This window comes from Rana temporaria, chromosome 12, assembly GCF_905171775.1.
Source record: "Rana temporaria chromosome 12, aRanTem1.1, whole genome shotgun sequence".
Classification (NCBI taxonomy): Eukaryota; Metazoa; Chordata; class Amphibia; order Anura; family Ranidae; genus Rana; species Rana temporaria.
The window spans coordinates 101,305,559-101,324,362 of record NC_053500.1 but is presented as its reverse complement, the minus strand read 5'-3'; the positions used below and the strand labels follow the sequence as shown (position 1 = coordinate 101,324,362).

General features: G+C 41.6%; 1 protein-coding gene across 12 annotated transcripts in view; it reads left to right on the top strand.

Annotated features, from left to right (window-relative positions):
• Positions 1-18,804, top strand: part of SRCIN1 (SRC kinase signaling inhibitor 1) — a 461,563-nt gene that overhangs the window by 145,969 nt on the left and 296,790 nt on the right. For 11 of the 12 annotated variants that reach the window (XM_040329863.1, XM_040329861.1, XM_040329866.1 and 8 more), the window contains exon 3: positions 15,843-15,866. The exons of the other annotated variant lie outside the window; for it this stretch is intronic. In XM_040329863.1, coding sequence (XP_040185797.1) covers positions 15,843-15,866 — 24 coding nt within the window. The remainder of the gene's footprint in view (positions 1-15,842; positions 15,867-18,804) is intronic. 12 annotated transcript variants of the gene reach the window in all.

Sequence of the window (18,804 nt, the reverse complement as noted above, 5' to 3'; positions counted from 1 at the left end):
CGATCTCTCCCTCCCCGGTGATTTATAGGAGACCCTTCTTGGGCGAAGGATAGGTCTATTAGGTGTATGAGGAGTTGAGCCGGCCCTTCAGCCGTTGGTTAGGGCCTTACCGGCCTTTATCCGCGACAGTAAACATGTGATTAATATAATGAACAACATCCCACATGAGGAAGGTTTATGGTTGGTTACAGCAGACGTCACGTCTCTGTACACCATCATACCCCACGATTGGGGAATTTCATCTGTGAAATATTTTTTGGAAAGGGATTCTGCTCTGCTGGAGATCCAGCAAAGATTCATTATGGATCTTTTACAGTTTGCAACCACTCACAATTTTTTTTGGTTCGGTGGCAAATACTTCCTACAAAAGAGGGGGGTCGCTATGGGGGCTAAATTTGCCCCTAGCCTGGCCAACCTCTTTATGGGGAAATGGGAGGAGGATGTCGTCTATGCTGACCGCAGACCAGAATTGGTCTTGTGGGCTAGATACATAGACGACGTCCTCCTCCTATGGAGAGGATCCAGGGAGTCTCTGGTTGACTTTATGGATTGTCTCAATACCAACAATAGGGGGATTGAATTTAAGTATGAGGCAGATCAGGAGAAGATCAATTTTTTAGATCTGGAAATAAGGGTGGAGGACGGTCAATTTGTGACGTCCACATACTTTAAATCAACAGATCGCAACTCCTTTATTCCCCGTGACAGCTGTCACCATAAGGCTTGGCTGGATTCGGTTCCTAAGAGCCAATACTTGAGGCTTAGACGCAATTGCAGCAAGATGGAAGACTTCGATGAACAAGCCAAAATGTTAACTGCAAGATTTTTAAATAAAGGGTATCAGGAAACAGACCTCTTTAAACAAACGCGAGAAGCTAAAATTATCGATAGAAATGTGTTGTTGCAGGATAAATGCGTTTCTAGTGAGGAAAATAATCAATACATATCTCCTTTCATCACTAGTTATTCAAATCAGCACTATCTAATTAAAAAACTGGTTAAGAAACATTGGCATCTCATCAAAGAGGATGCTATCCTTGGCCCTGCGTTACCAGAACAACCTCGGGTAGTCTTTAGAGGGGTCCCCTCATTAAGGGATTCTCTGGCTCCAGGAGTCGTGGATCCACCATTGAATAAACCCATGTTCTTTCAAAATATAATTGGCTACCATAAATGCCAAAAATGTGCGGTATGTAAAATCAATGCCATTAAAGAACGCAAGACCTTGAATTTCATTTCAAATAGCACCTCACAAGTGTTTAACATCAAATCTTTTATTACATGCTCTATGACCCATGTAGTTTATTTACTTATCTGCCCATGTGGGTTACAGTACATTGGACGTACTGTAAGAAAGTTCCAGGTAAGGGTCAATGAACACATTGGGAACATAAGGAGAGGATTTAGAGAACATTCTGTTTCTCGGCATTATAGGGAGGTGCATGCCAGGGATCCTAGTGGCACTTCCTTTATTGCCATTGACATCCTCAAACCCCACTGGAGAGGTGGATCGAAAAGGATAGCGATATCAAAACTCGAGATGAGTTGGATATATCGCATGAAATGTCTTAAACCGCAGGGTTTGAATGTGGACATAGAGGTCAATGCCTTTTTAGACAATTCTTAGTGATCTCTTGCTGAACTATTCATTTTCTTCCCCCCTTTCTTGCCACTCCAATTTTCTGGGTCCATCTGAGGATTGTATACTATTGAAATTTGATACTAAAGATGAGGATAGTATACGATTATCGGTTTAATTTTTTGCCTTTAAGATCCGTGTGGGACCCCTTGGGGAGGTAGGTTACCCTTCTGGGGATTGTTCTTGTCTCCAATAGGGATTTACCTACCTGTAATACTCACAGATGCTGGTTAAATGGCAATGTAAATTTTTTTATCAACCACTAGAGGGCTCTCAATGTGATATATTAGATTTATTAATTTTTAGATTTTTTATGTTTTGACCTTTATGATTTTAATGTATAGGGAGAATACAGATGTCAGCCAACTGCGATTTCTCTTTCAGATATTAAAATCCCTGTTTTGGCTGATATGATATTAATTTGGGTATAATGTTCATGCTGCTATCTTTCTGGCGTTTTTAATAGATGCTATAAAGTGGTGACATGAATTTACCCGTTTTTAGGTTAATATGGCGTTATCTGTTTATGTATAGTAAGAACATACGATGTGACAGACAGTGACTCTTTAACTAAAACATTTATATGAAATGAATGGTGGGATGTCTGCTGACCATTGAGAATATCCTCATGAGGTAGGACCTTACCCTGCTGACATAGGATAGTCCTATCTATGTCAAGGGCGGTCTTACTGGTAGGAAGTTCCGGGTCATTCAGATCCTCCCCTTCCGGGTTCATTGATCCTGCGGCCGTTCCTGATTGGAGGCTGCTAGCTGAGAGAGAGGCTTGGTTGCCTGCTCTGTAGGCATATAAGGCTGACGTTCAGTGCGTCGCCCGTGCCCTTTGACAACGCCATCTGTGGTGAAATCGATCAGGGCGGAGCCACGCACTGAACGTCATTGCGTTTTACGTGACCCCGGATGCACGGGCGCACGTTTTTTATTTGTATCTGTTTGCTTGTTTTAGCCGGCAATTTTAAATTATATGTACCGCTGTGTATATGTTGCACAATTTTTAATAAATATTTGACGGTACTTCACATTCTGAGCCTATTTCTTCCCCTGGTTCGCCGGATGGACGTGGAGCCGTTAAACACATTGGAGAGGATATTCTGCCTGTCAGCTGTGACCGAGTTTTCTCCATGACCTGAGTGGATCGACACGCTTTTTATGATCGTGGATCTGGTAAGAGCACACCCTTACTTACCTCTCGGTGGGAATATATGTTTCTTCTGACCAGAGACCAGAGGCTGTTCAATATTTGGATCATTTTATTACTCTGCAACTGTTTTTTGCCCATCTATTTGGACATTCATATGTTTTGGGGTTCTGCTGTTGATTTCCCCTCTCATTTTGGACTGCCTAACAATTGATTAGTATGCAATTCTAATGGACTAACAAAGTTTTTTAAGCGTTTGGTCCCAAATAGCAGATTGTTGTAATTACCCCGAAAGGTTTTTCCCATGACTGTTTGGGCATCATCCCTTTTTTTTTTTTTTTTTTTTTTTTGCTATTTTTTGCACTAGCACTTTATTCATTTATTCATTTATGCATTTATTTATTTATATTATTTTCGCATTAAGTTGCGACTCCTAGCGCAACTCATCTTTTTTCCATCTATGTGAAAGGGGCCTAAGAGTATAGAGAAGTAAGGGCAAAAGGGGGGGGGGGGAGAACTCAGGCCCCGTACACACGACCGGATCTGTCCGCTGAAACTGGTCCGACAGACCAGTTTCAGCGGACAGATCCGGTCGTGTGTAGGCCCGACCGGACAATTGTCCGGCGGATCGGACAGTTTCCAGCGGACAAAAATTTCTTAGCGTGCTAAGAAATCTGTCTGCTGGAAACCTGTCCGTCGGACGTGTTCGGTCGTCTGTACAGACTCACCGGACATGTCCGACCGACCACCATCCCTTGCATGCGTCGTACTGATTCGACGCATGCGTGGAAGCTTTGAACTTCCAGGGCCGCCCACGTCGTCGCGGCGACGGTGCGGCCACGTCCCCGCGTATTTCTGTCTGATGGTGTGTACAACCATCAGACAGAAATCTCCGGCGGACCGTTTTCAGCGGACTGTCCGTCCGTGTGTGGCCTCAGGCCCCGTACACACGACAGAGTTTCTCGGCAGAATTCACCGAGAAACTCGGTCAAAACCCGGATTCTGCCGAGAAACTCTGTCGTCTGTACAGTTTTGGCTCGATGGAGCCGCCGAGGAGCTCGACGAGAAAATAGAGAACATGTTCTCTATTTTCTCGTTGTTCTATGGGAGAAGGCGGCCCGCCGAGCTCCTCGGCGGCTTCATCCCAGAACTCGACGAGGAACTCGACGTGCTTGGCACGTCGAGTTCCTCGGCCGTGTGTACGGGGCCTCAGACTCAGATATGCCTTTGGAAGCAGCCAGAGAAGTCCCAAACAAGCCGGGTGAAGTAAGGGGAAACTCATAGGAAATCCAAGGTTTCCAGACTTTGAGAAATGGATGCGAGTTGTTCAGGATGCTAGACATCTGCTCATGGAGCATCAAGGCAGCCATATGGACCTAATGGTTTTTCAAATGTTTTCCAATCTTCTTTTCAGTACAGGGTGTTGGGACAAGCGCCTCCTAGCGGTACAGGAGTGAGCATTGTGCTGGTTCCAAGTCCTGCACATGCGCAGTGCGCTCTCTATCATGTCACAGCTTCTGAGCTCATCGGCGGCAGAAGGAGAGCCCACTGCACATGTACATGGCTTGGGGAAAAAGACCGTGCTTGCTCCTGTACCTCTAGGAGGCTCATCCGAATGGCTGCTCTGATCTAGAAAGAAGACATGAAGGAACTTGGAAAACTGTTAGGTGGCTTTGGGGCAGATTTCATTCATTGTGAAAGAGGCCTCCAGGTAGGAAAGTAGCATAAAAGCATACTTTTAAAGCTGATTAGTTTAGGTTTGTATCATGGTATTAGGGCTGGTTCACATCAGATGCTTTCAGTGCATTTTTAAAACGAATTCACAACAATGTATTCCAATGGCCCTAGTTCACACCAGTGCATTCAGTTTCAGTGCCACCATCAAAAGTACAACTGACTGCATATTGTTCTAAACAAAAATAAAGATTTTTCAAGTGTCAAAATAAAAAAGAACGTACTGGAACACATTGAAAATGCATTCGAAATGCAGACATTTTGGTGTGAACAAGTCCTTAAAGTGATTGTAAAGTCTTGTGTGTTTTTTTCATATTTTTATTTTTATTTTTTTTTTAAATAACAAACATTTTATACTTGCCTGCTTTGTGCAGTTGTGTTGCATAGAGCCGCCTGGATCCTCCTCTTCTTGGATCCCTCCTCGCTGCTCCAGGCCCTTCCCTCCTGTTGAGTGCCCTAAGCACAGAGCTGCTGTTTGTCCCCATCCCCTCTCTCTCCTGATTGACTCACTGACTTTGACAGCTGTGTCTCAGCCAATCAGGAGGGAGAGTCCTGGACTGCCAAGGGACTTGTGGACATCACTGGACAAATGGGGTTCAGGTAAGTATTAGGGGATGCTGGGGAGGTTTCTACAGACACAAGGCTTTTTATCTTAATGCAGAGAATGCATTAAGATAAAAAAACCTTCTGCCTTTACAACTCCTTTAAAGTGGTTGTAACCCTAAAAAACGAAAAAAAAAAAAAATCCTTTTAAGGCATGATCTATATAGCACCGTGCTTGTCATGTAATTTGTCCCTTCCTATGTTGTGATATACCTGATTAATCCTGCCTGTTCCTGTGTCCCCCTGTCTGTGCTGGCCGCTGTATGGTCATGTGACTTCCCTCGGCTGGCCGGCTGACTTCACAGGGGAATCTCAGGCCCTCACAGTTCTCTCCATAGATCAGGGAAGAAGAGCGGAGAGGGGGGTCACGTGACCACACAGCTGCGGTGTGAGAAAAGGTGTGTGTGTGTGTGTGTTTTTTTTATATTTTTTTTTAAGAAAGTTGCATTTCTTTAAAAATATTATTTGCATCGTGAAAGTTATGTAGTAAATGTATCCAAAATTTTTGTTTTAATAAACTGTGAAGCCTTGTGGTATGTGAAAATATCTCTTCCCATTCAACTACAAGGTTTTACCACATCTTCCTAAAACCATTTAACATCCACGGATACGTACACCTTTCATAAAATGTTACATGTTACACCCATAGTAAGGTTGTAATATGCTATGAATGCGCACCCATCCCCCTCCCCCCCATCCCCACTATGAGAGCAGACCAGGAATATTTTCCCCATGTCTGCTGCCACAATTGAAAACAGAGCGGGGCTCTGCCCAACTGGCCATGTCACTCATTCACAGTCCTCTGTAAATGGGAAAACTACAAGGCCCAGCAGTCTTTGCGGCAGTCGGCTTGTAGTTTTCAATGAAATACCACTGCGATGTGAGCACTATGCTAGTTTATTCTTCCTATCAGACTGTATCGGCTTGGGTGCAAGCAAGACTGACGGACCTATAGGAGACCTACATGACATCGGCGATCTGTTTACCTGCAAAAATAGTGCATTTATTATTTTTTTGTCAAAAAGCAAACTTATCTTTTAAACTCTTATGCTATGTACACACAATCGTTTTTTCCGATGGACTTTTTTCATCGGAAAAAACTATCGTGTGTGTGGGCCCCATCTGACTTTTTTCCATCTGTGTAAAAAAATAGAACATGTTTTAAATTCTTCTGATGGAATAAAATCAGATGGGAAATTCCGATCGTCTGTGTGGAATTCCGTCGGTGAAAAATCCATGCATGCTCAGAATCAAGTCGACGCATTTCGGAAGCATTGAACTTCATTTTTTTTGGCTTGTCGTAGTGTTTTACGTCACCGCCTTTTGGACAGTCGGAATTTAGTCTGATAGTGTGTACTGTGTTCAAGACTGATGAAAGTCGGCTTCATCGGAAATTCCGACGGAAAATTCCATCGGAAATCCGACCGTGTGTTCGCAGCATTAAAGTATAACTACTTCTTATTTTACTTATTTTTTTGTTTTAAATAGTTCAGAGGGATTAGAATACCTGTGAGTTTTTATTGCTGTCTGTTCCCTCGTTAAAGAGATCCACCATATCTATTTGTCCTGTTTATTATTATCATTAAAAATGAAAGTAAAAGAAAATACTACATTTTGTGTTGTCCCCAAAAAACTAATGGAGGGGAAATCTTCCAATGGGGAAACTAGTTCTGGTGACCTGGGGGGTTCCCAAGGAATTTCCTTAATTTCCTCTTACTTCCTGTTTTGGCTTTGGGACAGGAAGTGAAGGGAAATCTCTGCAATGGGACACAGATGGCAAAAAAACCTGACAGGGGTTATAACCCTCCCTTGCTCTATCCAAAAAATTAGAGGGGAAATCGAGCAATTTTCTTTCCACCATGGAAAATCAAATCATCTGTGGGGTGCTTAACTTTCATGGGTTTCTGACAGGTAGGTTCTTTTATGCATGTAGTATGAAGCTGTCCCTAAATTCAGGTTTTGTGCAAGAATGTTGCAAACCAGCAACCTCCTTCTTGGAGTAGATCATCTATATTCTTATTGAGTGTCATGAATATACTGTAGCTAGACATGTCAAGTTGCTAATTTTATTTAAACAGCCAACTCTGCCAGGAGAGAAGTACTCCTGAACTGGAAACTCTGTGTAATTCCCTCCACAAAGTGCACACTATAGAAGCTGTATAAAACCAGTAAAATAGCTTGTCCTTTTACACAATCTACATTAACCTAAATAGCTCTAGGAAATACACAAAAGTATGGTCGGGATAGATAAATGCCCTGCCAATGACAGCTGATCACATGATGTAAACAAAGGATCGGTAATCGTTTTTTTTTCTCCTCACACTGACAGCATGAGGAGAAAAAAAGCTGATCACCGGCTTGCGTACAAGGGACATCGGTCCCGAAGAGGCAATTCTGCCTCATCTGTGCCCACCTGCCAGTGCCTCGTGCCACCTATCAATGCCCACAAGTGGTGCCAATTGGTGCCTCATCCGTACCACCTAGTAATACTTCCTATCGGTGTAACCTACCAGTGCTGATTAGTGCCACCTATTATTGCCGCCTATTAGTGTCACCCATCAGTGCAGCCCATCGGTGCCCATCAGTGCAGCCTCATTAGCGTACATCAATGAAGGAAAAAAATTACCTGTTTGCAAAATTTTATAACTAAATATAAAAAAATATCATTTTTAAATCGGTCTTTTAATTTTTTTTAACAAAAAAATAAAAACCGTGGAGGTGATCAAATACCACCAAAAGAAAGCTCTATTTGTGGAAAAAAAATGATAACAATTTCATTTGGGTACAGTATTGTATGACCGCGCAATTGTCATTCAAAGTGCGACAGCGCTGAAAGCTGAAAATTGGTCTGGGCAGGAGGGGGGTTTAAGTGGCCAGTAAGCAAGTGGTTAATCATCAACCATGTGAGTTGCTAAATGTTGTACCTTCATTAAATGTAACATATTGCTACACTTGGAAGCTCCTCTCTCGAGTTGTGACATGACGCTACTCTTATATCAAGACATCGCTTGTTTATCAAGTCAAAATTGGGAAAATAAAAATGTGCTTGTCTTGCAGACCAAGTTACTCTCAAACCAAGGTTTTACTGTAATATGATTTACTTTTTTGACACTTTAATACATGTAGGGCTGAAACAATTAATCGATTAATCGACAACTAATCGATTATGAAATTAATCGATTACAATTTTTATAATCGATTAATCGGCCAGTAACATAATGGGGTTAAAAAAACAAAAATTAGCCCTTTATAGTAAAAAAAGCAAATCGCTACTGTAAATATTACTTTCACTGTCACACAGTAAAATGAACCCCTTACAGTAGCAATTATTTGCTCTTTTTGTACTTATTTTTGTTTTTTTAACCCCCATTATGTTACTAAACATCTTAGGCCTGGGTCACACCTCTGTTTTTTTGCAGAAACACACTACAGTTCATTTACATGTTTTCCTATGGGACACGTTCACATCCATGATTTTTTTTTTCAGCTGCTGCGAATTTGGAAAGGGCAAAGACTTTATAACGCAAAACGCTGCTATTTTTTTTTTTTTGGTTCAATATACTTCAATGGAGAAGTTGCAGAAAAGCATGTAATGTGTTTTCGCGGCAATTTGTGTTTTGTAATCTGCCCAACAACAAATTGGCCCCAATTTTTTTTTAAATGCAAATTTTTCTTTTTTTAAGGCTATTATCCGATTAATCGAAACAATAATCGGCCAACTAATCGATTATGAAAATAATTGTTAGTTGCAGCCCTAAATACATCCTTTTCTTTCTCATTCATTGATGGACCTAGCGTGGTAGTAAGATACAGTACCTTGGGTTATAGGGTTATTGCAGGTGCAATGTACACTAGACACATACAAAACTGAAGGCCGCCCCCCCTGTAGCTAATAACCCTTACCACCTCACATCTGCTTAGTTCAGCTTGGACTCCTCAGTAGAACGGATGTCTCCCTCCTTCTCTGCTGTTTTGACTTGAATTGGGATGCTGGATAATAGAAATCCTGATAATGTCTTTAGTTAGCCAATGATTGCAGGTTTTCCCAGTTCATTTAAAATACAAGTGTTCTGCAGTCGGTTGGTCCTGCAGCTGGCAGTGACAACCCCTCTGTATTTGAGTTTATACAGGACTCCGCTATTTAGGTCAGGGCAAATATATTCTTTGAGTTTCGGGACCAGAGCTCCAGCACTGTCCCCATTTCTGAAAACGTCCTTCTTTGAGTGACTTTGGTTTTATGCTCAGTTTGCGCAGAGGCCATATTTGTGAAGGAGTTTGTATTCTCCTTTTTACTTCTGTGTTTACTTGTGCTTCATGTTACTTGGTTAGTTGGCCACATGTGGGAGCCCTCCTTCTCCTCTTTATTTTCAATTTTAAAGGAACACTAAAGGAAAAATGTTTTTTTTTTTTGTAAAAAATAACAAACATGTTATACTTGCCTCCACTGTGCAGCTCGTTTTGCACAGAGTTTCCCCCGAACCCGGTCTTCTGGGGTCCCTCAGCGGCTGTCTCAGCTCCTCCTCGCAAGAGCTTTCCACCTTCATGCGAGCGAGCATGAAATATGTTTTCGTTTTTGCTATAATAAAATATCCCAAAATTAAAAAAAAATAATCTTTATCAGTTTAAGCAAATATATATTCTACATATTTTTGGTAAAAAAAATGGCAATAAGCGTATATTGATTGGTTTGCGCAAAAGTTATAGCGTCTACAAAGTAGGGGATGGATTTATGGCATTTTTGTTATTTATTACTAGTAATGGCGGCGATCTGCAATTTATTATCGGGACTGCGTCGGACAGATCGGACACTTTTTACACGTTTGTGGGACAATAGGACATTTTATACAGTGATCAGTACATTTTTTTTTTTTATAGCACGGATCACTGTATAAAATGTCGTATTGTCCCAAAAATTTGTCAAAAGTGTCCGATCTCATTACTGAATACAGTTATTCTCATAAGTTTACATACCCTGGCAGAATTTATGATTTCTTGGCCATTTTTCAGAGAATATGAATGATGACACAAACTTTTTTCTTTCACTCATGGTTAGTGCTGGTTCACACTGGGGCAACACGACTTCCAGCGCGACTTTACAAGGCAACTTGGAGACGACTTGAGCGCTACTTAGAGCAACTTACAACGCGACTTCAGGTCGCCTCCAGGACAGGCGACTTTGCCAGTGGCCAATCACATAATAATCTGCTCTGTGGGAGGGAGGGGTTTGCCTTAGAAAACTATTTCCACTTCCTGGAAAGTTGCTTCAGTTAAGACGGGGGATCCGATTTGGAGGGGACTTCCATTGAAATCAATGGGTACAAGTCGCCTTGAAGTAGTACAAGACCCTTTTCTGAAGTCGGAGCTACAGTACTTCAGTAGTATACAATAAGATGGCTCTCATTCAATTCCATGTAATTTGCCATGTAGCGTGATTTGGGGCGACTCAAGTCGCCCCCCATGTTTCGGTAGTGTGAACCTCCCAGACAGTCCAGTTTTTGAATTATGTGTCTGGGTTTTAGTCTGCCTGAAACTGGCCACATTATTGAAACCATACTGTGGCTACCCATGCTCCAAAGGGCCCGTGTGGTCTCTGTCACACCTAGACAGAAGGGGTGGCAGGGTGGCATTTACTGGAACCATTCAGTTGTATTTTCCTCCCGCAGCTACTGTATACCAGCTTTGCACCTCTCCCTCCTGTCAGCTTTCAGGGGCTGCAGGAGGAAGGTACAGCTGATTAAACCCTCGTTCACACTGAGGGGGGGGGGGGGTTTGAAATAATTTTCGAAGCCTTCTTTCAGTGCGAGTTCGGGGGCGATTTGAAAGACATCTGTGCAGATTCATCCACAGATGTCTATTGAAATCGTTGCCAAAAGTAGTGCAGAAACTACTTTTGGGAATCGGTGGAGCGCTACAAAGTCGGTGTCGCACCGTTTCGGAGGGTGCTATTGCAGGCAATAGGCTCCAATTTGGCATGTCAAATCGGACCGATGTGAACGGGGGCTAAGAGTTCTTACCCCAGATGGGCAGACATAAGGATCAACGATGCAAGTCAACACTTTTCTGTCCAACTTATCCTTATCCTTTTTAAAGGCTCTAAACCATTTCATACGTCCTATAAAAATTTGAATCGATTTGTTCAGTTTTTGCCTTCCTTCATCTGGCAGACTTCTTAGCATGCATTGACGTAAAGGATGCGTATTTAACACATTCCTATCCTCCAGGTCTGCAGTGATTTCTTTGTTTTGCTGTGAGCGAATACAAGTTTGTTGCTCTTCCCTTTCGCCTTGCCTCGTTCCCAAGGGTATTCCAAAGCCCTTGCTCCAGTTCTGGGCTTTCTTTTGTCACAAAGGTACTCTGATAATAAGATACTTGGAGGAGCTGTTGCTTAGCAAACAGAAATTTCTGGCCAAGATGGTCAGCATGCGCTTCTCACCAAACTGTCTGGTCAGTGTTGTTGGACCCTGGAGAAATCAAAACTTCCAATCAGTGTCCTATAATTGCAAAGCTTTGTCTGTTGTTTCATTGGATCCCCCCTATTCCTTTTGTCCGGCCATCCAGTTCGTATTCAGTTGGACAATGCCACGGCTTGGGCTTCCATCAATGATTGGGGTCACCAGGAGTGTGTCTGCAGCGACAGAAGTAAAATCCATCTTATCCTGGGCAGAACTTGTATCACCGATCTCCATGCGGCATATTCCAGGGGTAGATTTGTAGAGCATTGGTCTATGCCAGATTGTACAGATCTCGTATCTTCGGGACTGAATTTTCATTTTGCATCTCCATCCCTGACTTTAAAAGCTTGACTGGTAAAACCCAGGTTCTGAGATGAAGGTATTGCAGATCCCTGACCATGCGTAAAAGCTCATAAATCTACTTCCCAAAGTATTTACAATAGTATGTGAAAAGTTTACTTTTGGTGGTGCAAGACTGTGAATATGATTTGTCAGTGGGCCATATTCTTTCTTTCCTTCATTTGGGAATGTAACAAAGTTTAGCCCTCAGCACTATCAAGGATCAGATATCTGCCTTTGTTTTCAATGCCACTACTAATTCTTAAATCTGTACTTTATTTGTGCATGTTGTTCCACCTGTGCAGCCCTCACTTAAATCTTGAGATTCAAATCTAGTCTTGTAGGTGTGGGACATCTCCTTAACATTGTTGTGCCTTAAAGTGGTTGTAAACCCAAGGACAAAGGGGGGGGGGAGAAACCTGCAAGACAAAGACACAATGAGCTAGTATGCATAGCATACTAGCTCATTATGAATTGCTTACCTGAGATCAAAGCCCCTGCAGCCACCCTCTTACACCGATATGTCAGCTGACATCGCTCCCATAGTTACTTCCGGGTATCACAGGCTCTGGCGCTGTGATTGGCCGGAGCCGCGATGACATCACGCGCGGGAGCCGCCGGTAAGCCTTATTATTGGCTTACCTGTAGCAAAAATTGTGTTGTAAGGGTTTACAACCACTTTAAGATTGCCTTTCTTATAGCCAAAACATCGGCTAGAAGGATCTCTGAATTATCAGCATTGTCCTTTTAAGGAGTCTCATTTCATCTTGCAAAGAGATAAGGTTGTTTGAGTCTAGTGGTCTCTGCTTTTCATCTTAATGGAAACATTTGTGTTACCCTCCTTGTGTCCAGCTCCAGTTCATATCTATCAGATTTCTCTTTATTGTATGGATGTTGAGGGCCAACAGGATTTACCCTTCAACTACTGCGTCTTTTAGGCAAATGGAATTCCTATTTGGTACTCCAGAAGGGCCTTCAAGAGCTTCTCCGGGCCTCCAGTTCCACTCTTTCTAAGGTGATTGGAGAGGGTGTTGTGGAGGGAAAAACAACAAGAAGTGCACACCAGCCTAGTGCATTACCTCAAACACCATTTAACTAAAGGCAAAATGTATTGTTTGATTTGGACAGAGTGGAGATGGGTTAGAACTCCTGTTTAATTTTTATTGTTTATAATTATTATTTAAAAGAGAAAGTAAAAGAAAATCCAAATTTTTGAGTTATCCCCAGAAAGGAAATGCAGAGGAACTCTTCCAATGGGAACACTAGTTCTGGTGACTTAGGGGGCCCCAAAGGGTTCTCTCAATTTTCAGGGATTTCCTCTTACTTCCTGTTTTAGCTATAGGACAGGAATATTCATAAAGGCCTTATGACTATAAACATATAATGTATCCTAGACCACAGTCTCTTGTAAACTTTAGGACCTGGATACCCAATATGGAAGGCCATGGTGACACTGCATGGCAAATGGAAGAGCTAGTGTACCAAGGAAAATGCCCTCTTCCTCGGCTCTTTGTGGAAGAGGGTATATCCCTCAAAATACATCAACTCTTACTTTTTTTCCTGCAGTGTCGTCAAGATTCTCCATATATTTAGGTCCTGGAGGTACCAAGGGACTGTGGTCTAGGATACATTACAGATTTATGTTACTAAGGCCTTTGTGAGTATTTTATGCACATTTTTTTTTATTTTTTTATTGATAAATGGTGTTTTGCGTTAATGCACTAGGCTGGTGCATCCTTTTTAGAATTAATTACCACCCCAAACTAAAGAGGGCTGCAAAGCCGAGGGTGAATTTGGGCACCAAAATGAATGGAATAGTCGTCGAGTCCTATCGTTTCGAGATCGTTTGTCATGTCTAACATCACTTGTGCGCTGATGAAGTGTTTATTTTACTGTTTTAAGTTGTTGTGCAAGCCTATGAGATACAAGGTAAAGTGCCTCCTTTTTATATTTGAAATTCATCCAACTTGGACAATGAGTACTTCTTGGGCTTTTCGTCATGAGGCATCTGTGACTCAAATTTGTTAGGCTGCAGCCTGGTCTTCTGTTAACATGTTCTCTGCGTTTTGCAAGGGCGATGTGTCTACGGTGTCTCTGTAGATGGTAGTTCTGGTCACAAATGTTTACAGACAGCTGTTTATTTGCCCTTGTCTTTTCCATCGTGTTTTTTCTGTTGGCAGTTTTTCTTTGTTGGGCTAGTCCACCTGAGTAGTTCTGTGTGCCCGCTCCTCTGTTCAACGGCTTTTGTAATGTTGCTTAATATCAGATCTGTGCCTCCTTAATGAACAATTTAGCCCCCTCCCCTAAATGCACATTGACCTGCTTGCTACAACTGTCGAGGTGTGAAATAGGAGGGGTTATACCATTAAATAAGTAGGCCTTCAATTGCCTAGTGTATATTTCTCCCTTTAAGGAGCATGTGTAGGGGTTGGGGTGTATGTGGAATAATACAAAGCTCCTACAGAGGCACCATCCCCTAATAATATGCGACTATGTTTCAAGAAAAGGTTGAATGGGGTGGGACTTTGTATGTGCCTTGGAGGAGTAAATTAATATAGAGATACTAGAATTATAGAAAAATAAACAACTTTTATTTTTCTGCCAAAATGCAGTAATACCACAAAAATCTAAGCATGAAATAAAACCAAGTTACAGTTGAGAAGTTTCAAATTCAGGGTGTGCGATTCCCAAGCATAGAAGATGGTAGGGCCTACGCGTTTTGCGGATTTCCGCTTAGTCAGGGCCTTTGAAAGTGGCACAATGAGATTGTATGAACTCAACTGAGCTGTAACTGCCAGATGTAGATGGGGTGGGCAGATAGGGCGTACGTGCCTGTGAGGACACTCCCCCTGATTAACTACACCCCACGGAGAAAGCAGGTGGATCCCGAATATATATGACTATATCAAGTGATTGATGCAGGTGATAAATTATATCGGCAGTTTAAATGCCAGAAATAAAGGAGAGTGAGATTGAGGATCTCACCAATGCATATAGTGGAAAAGCCAATTCACATCCAATGGATATCTGTGATATCTCGGGGGGAAACGTCTCTCCTCTTAGTCCCTCGCATATTGAGAGGTATATTCATTTACTCCTCCAAGGCACATACAAAGTCCTACTCCATTCAACCTTTTCCTGAAACCTAGTCGCACATCCTTTTAAGCAGCAATATAGTTCTATGTTACTTAATATCAGAGCTGTGTCTCTCAATGGACTCTGATAAAATGATTTTACAGTGACACCAAAAGTTTCTTTTTTTTTTTTTTTTATTCCTGTAAATTATCTTTTCTCGGAGGCCATTGGGAGATACTATTCCCTCTTTGCGTTTTTTTCTATCATTCTCTATTTGGACTGCTTCCTATAACTGAGCAGATGAGAGGCGGTAGGGAGCATAACCTCAAGTTGGCTGGCCTTTTAGTTTTTTCTATGTTTCTAGTGTCCATGTTTCCTTTATGTGGCAGTATAGCCCTAGGTTCCTACTATTAGGATGTGTTCCTTAATGGACTATATAAGTAAAGGACTTTACAGTGATGAAAAAAAAATCCTATATTTACCCATTGGCTATTTTGTGAGTTGCACCATTATTCAGGCTGTTATTTCCTTAGAAACTGAATGGGGGGGTGCTGCCTTGTGAACAGTTCTGTACTGCCTACTTAAATTAAATCTGTCCTCACTTTCTACATGCTAAACTGCCAATAGACATAAAAAGCAAGAATCTGAAAATCCTTGCACAAACTCAACCCCCAGAGTTTAAAACCTGGTTGCTCTGTAAAATTAGCTTTGGTTTGGAAAAACTGCTGTTAATCGTGTTTAGTATGCAGAGAACTTGGGTTCATCAGCAGAACTGATAGTAATTATTACAGATCTGTAATTTAAAGAAAAATGTAATGTTGTTTTCTTCTGCTCTTTTTATCAGCAACCAAACTACTGGAGCTTTAAGGTCAGTATATATACCATCACACCCCTGGTGTTGCATGCGTGTTCCTTCCTTTGTATGTATTTTGTTTGACTTGTCTGTGGCTGTATACTTGGGTATATTAACCACTTAAGGACCACCCACTGTATATATACGTCCTCTTTTTAAACATGGATATCTCAGTAACGGCAGCAGCTGCTGCCACAACTGAGATATCCATGTTTTCAGTGGGCAGTCCGGTAAACGATAACGGCGGTCTCCGCGGCGGATTCGCCGCGAGATCGCCGTTATCGGTGGCGGGAGAGGGGCCCCCCCCCCTCCCGCCGCTTTTCCGCGCCCTCCGCCGCTTACCGGAGCCGTCGGTAGCGGCGGAGGAGATCCGATGCTGCCGCCTTGTGTGTGAGGACTTGAGTGAGGGCAAGATGGCCCCCACCCGTCCTCATAGCTCTGCTGGGCGGAAGTGACGTCAAAACGTCAGTCCCGCCCAGCCTCTTAAAGAGACAATTTTTTTTCTGTCATTTTTTTAAATGACAAATTTTCCTTTTTTTTTTTTTTTTTTGCATTTAAGCCTAAATATGAGATCTGAGGTCTTTTTGACCCCAGATCTCATATTTAAGAGGACCTGTCATGCTTTTTTCTATTACAAGGGATGTTTACATTCCTTGTAATAGGAATAAAAGTGATCATTTTTTTTTTTTTTATATTTTAGTGTAAAAAATAATAAAATCAATAAAATTAAATGAGAAAACAAAAAAAAAATTTTTTTAAAGCGCCCCGTCCTGACGAGCTCGCGCGCAGAAGCGAACGCATACGCAAGTAGCGCCCGCATATGAAAACGGTGTTCAAATCATACAAGTGAGGTATCGCCGCGATCGTTAGAGCGAGAGCAATAATTATAGCCCTAGAGCTACTCTGTAGCTCAAAAAATGCAACTTATAGAATTTTTTAAACGTCGCCTATCTAGATTTTTAAGGGTAAAAGTTTGACGCCATGCCACGAGCGGGCGCAATTTTAAAGCGTGACATGTTGGGTATCATTTTACTCGGCGTAACATTATCTTTCACAATATATAAAAAAATTGGGCCAAATTTATTGTTGTGTTATTTTTTAATTCAAAAAAGTGAATTTTTTCCAAAAAAAGTGCGCTTGTAAGACTGCTGCGCAAATACGGTGTGACAAAAAGTATTGCAATGACCGCCATTTTATTCTCTAGGGTGTTAGAAAAAAAAAAATATATAATGTTTGGGGGTTTTAAGTAATTTTCTAGCAGAAAAAAATGTTTTAGTCTTGCAAACACCAAATCTGAAAAACACCTGTGGTCTTTAAGTGGTTAACAGACAACAATATAAGTCAAATGAAGTCAGGGACCCAATCATGACTGTTGCTTCCCTTTTAACATTTTCGACTTTACCCTCGGTTTCAAATAGGCCTAACTCCAGCCAAAATGTTTTCTTGTGTTATGAAAAAAAAAACAGGGAAAGATGCTGTCTGTAACCATTTGGAAAGATTTTCACCTGTCCTGGCAGGATAGGTGATGGGGAAACCCTTCCAAAGAGGACATTTACAAAAAAATGGATTTGTGACTTGCCTGTAAAATAATTTTATTTTGGTACAGTACCGGACCTGCATAGTCTTTGATGACTGGGTTATATGCGGCAACTTTCAAGTGATTGGATACTGAAAAAGAAAAGACCCCCATATAACCCCTCCCAGTCTCAGTAAACCCTTTTTGTTTTTTATTATTTTTTTTTTTTATCAAGCAATATGAGAATACACAGACAGAGGAGGGTTCTATGTCCTGTACTGTACTTAAAGAAAAGGATTTTACAGGTAAGTCAAAAATCCTGTTTTGCTAATCACACAGTACAGGACACGGGCACAGTCAACTGGGATGTCAAAAAGCAATACAAAAACAAGGGGTGGTCAACACAGGAAGAAATGCAAGAACATGAGGTTGAGGACCCTAACTCAAATGGTAGCCTGGTACACTTTTCAGTCTGAAGCTCTCATAAGCAGAGGCCCAGATCTCCACCTGGTGAAATTTCACCAATGTGAGAACAGAGAGTTAGGTCATGGCCTTGCAATCTTTGTAACAAATGCTGATAAGCCCAAGAGGCACCATTGGCTCTGGTATAGTATGCAGACCCTATCCTGCAAAGAACTGGCTTGTACAATGACTTGGCTAATCCATAAGACTATAGTGGAAAAATATGCAACACTTTCCCGGCAGGAAACTTCAGGAAGGACTAGGAGGTTATCAGACTATTCTAAAAGAAACCCTAGTTGAGAGGTAAACCCCTACAACCCAGGCACCATACATACAGAAGGGAAACCTCTTGGTGATATTTTTGAGCTGGAAAAAAAGATTGCAGGATAACATCATGGGTGAGATGGAAGAAAAGACCAACTTAGACAAAAAGGAGGCATTGGGCCCAAAAAAAAAACAAAGCAAAAAAAAAAAACATGTATTCTTGTGAAACCAAAAAGGTTCCCTGCATGACATGGCTACCAGCACCAACATCTACCTGGCAAAGGAGATTGCAACAAGGAAGAACAACCTTGCGGCGCAGAGTGCCCGTTGCATCCTGAAAAAGAATCTACACAAACAAAAAACTAAATTGAGGACTTTAACAGTACCACTCCAATTGTAGTAAAATGTCAAATTTATTGTACAATTTTTTAAAACATGTAAACAATGGAGGACACATATCACTAAAGACATTAACATATACACAAAATGTGTGTGTGTGTGTGATATTAGATAGTAGTTGCCTCATTATCCCTGCTAAAATCGGGTGATGGTTGCTTGCTGTGACTTTGACGTGTTTTGTGGCTCACTGCCCGCTTCATCAGGAAGAGAACTACAGCCAAGCTCTATAATAGAAAATACATATTTTATCAATTTCAATTATCAATTTTAATACTGCAGTTTATTTGAAAGAGCCTACTCCTGATGGAATGG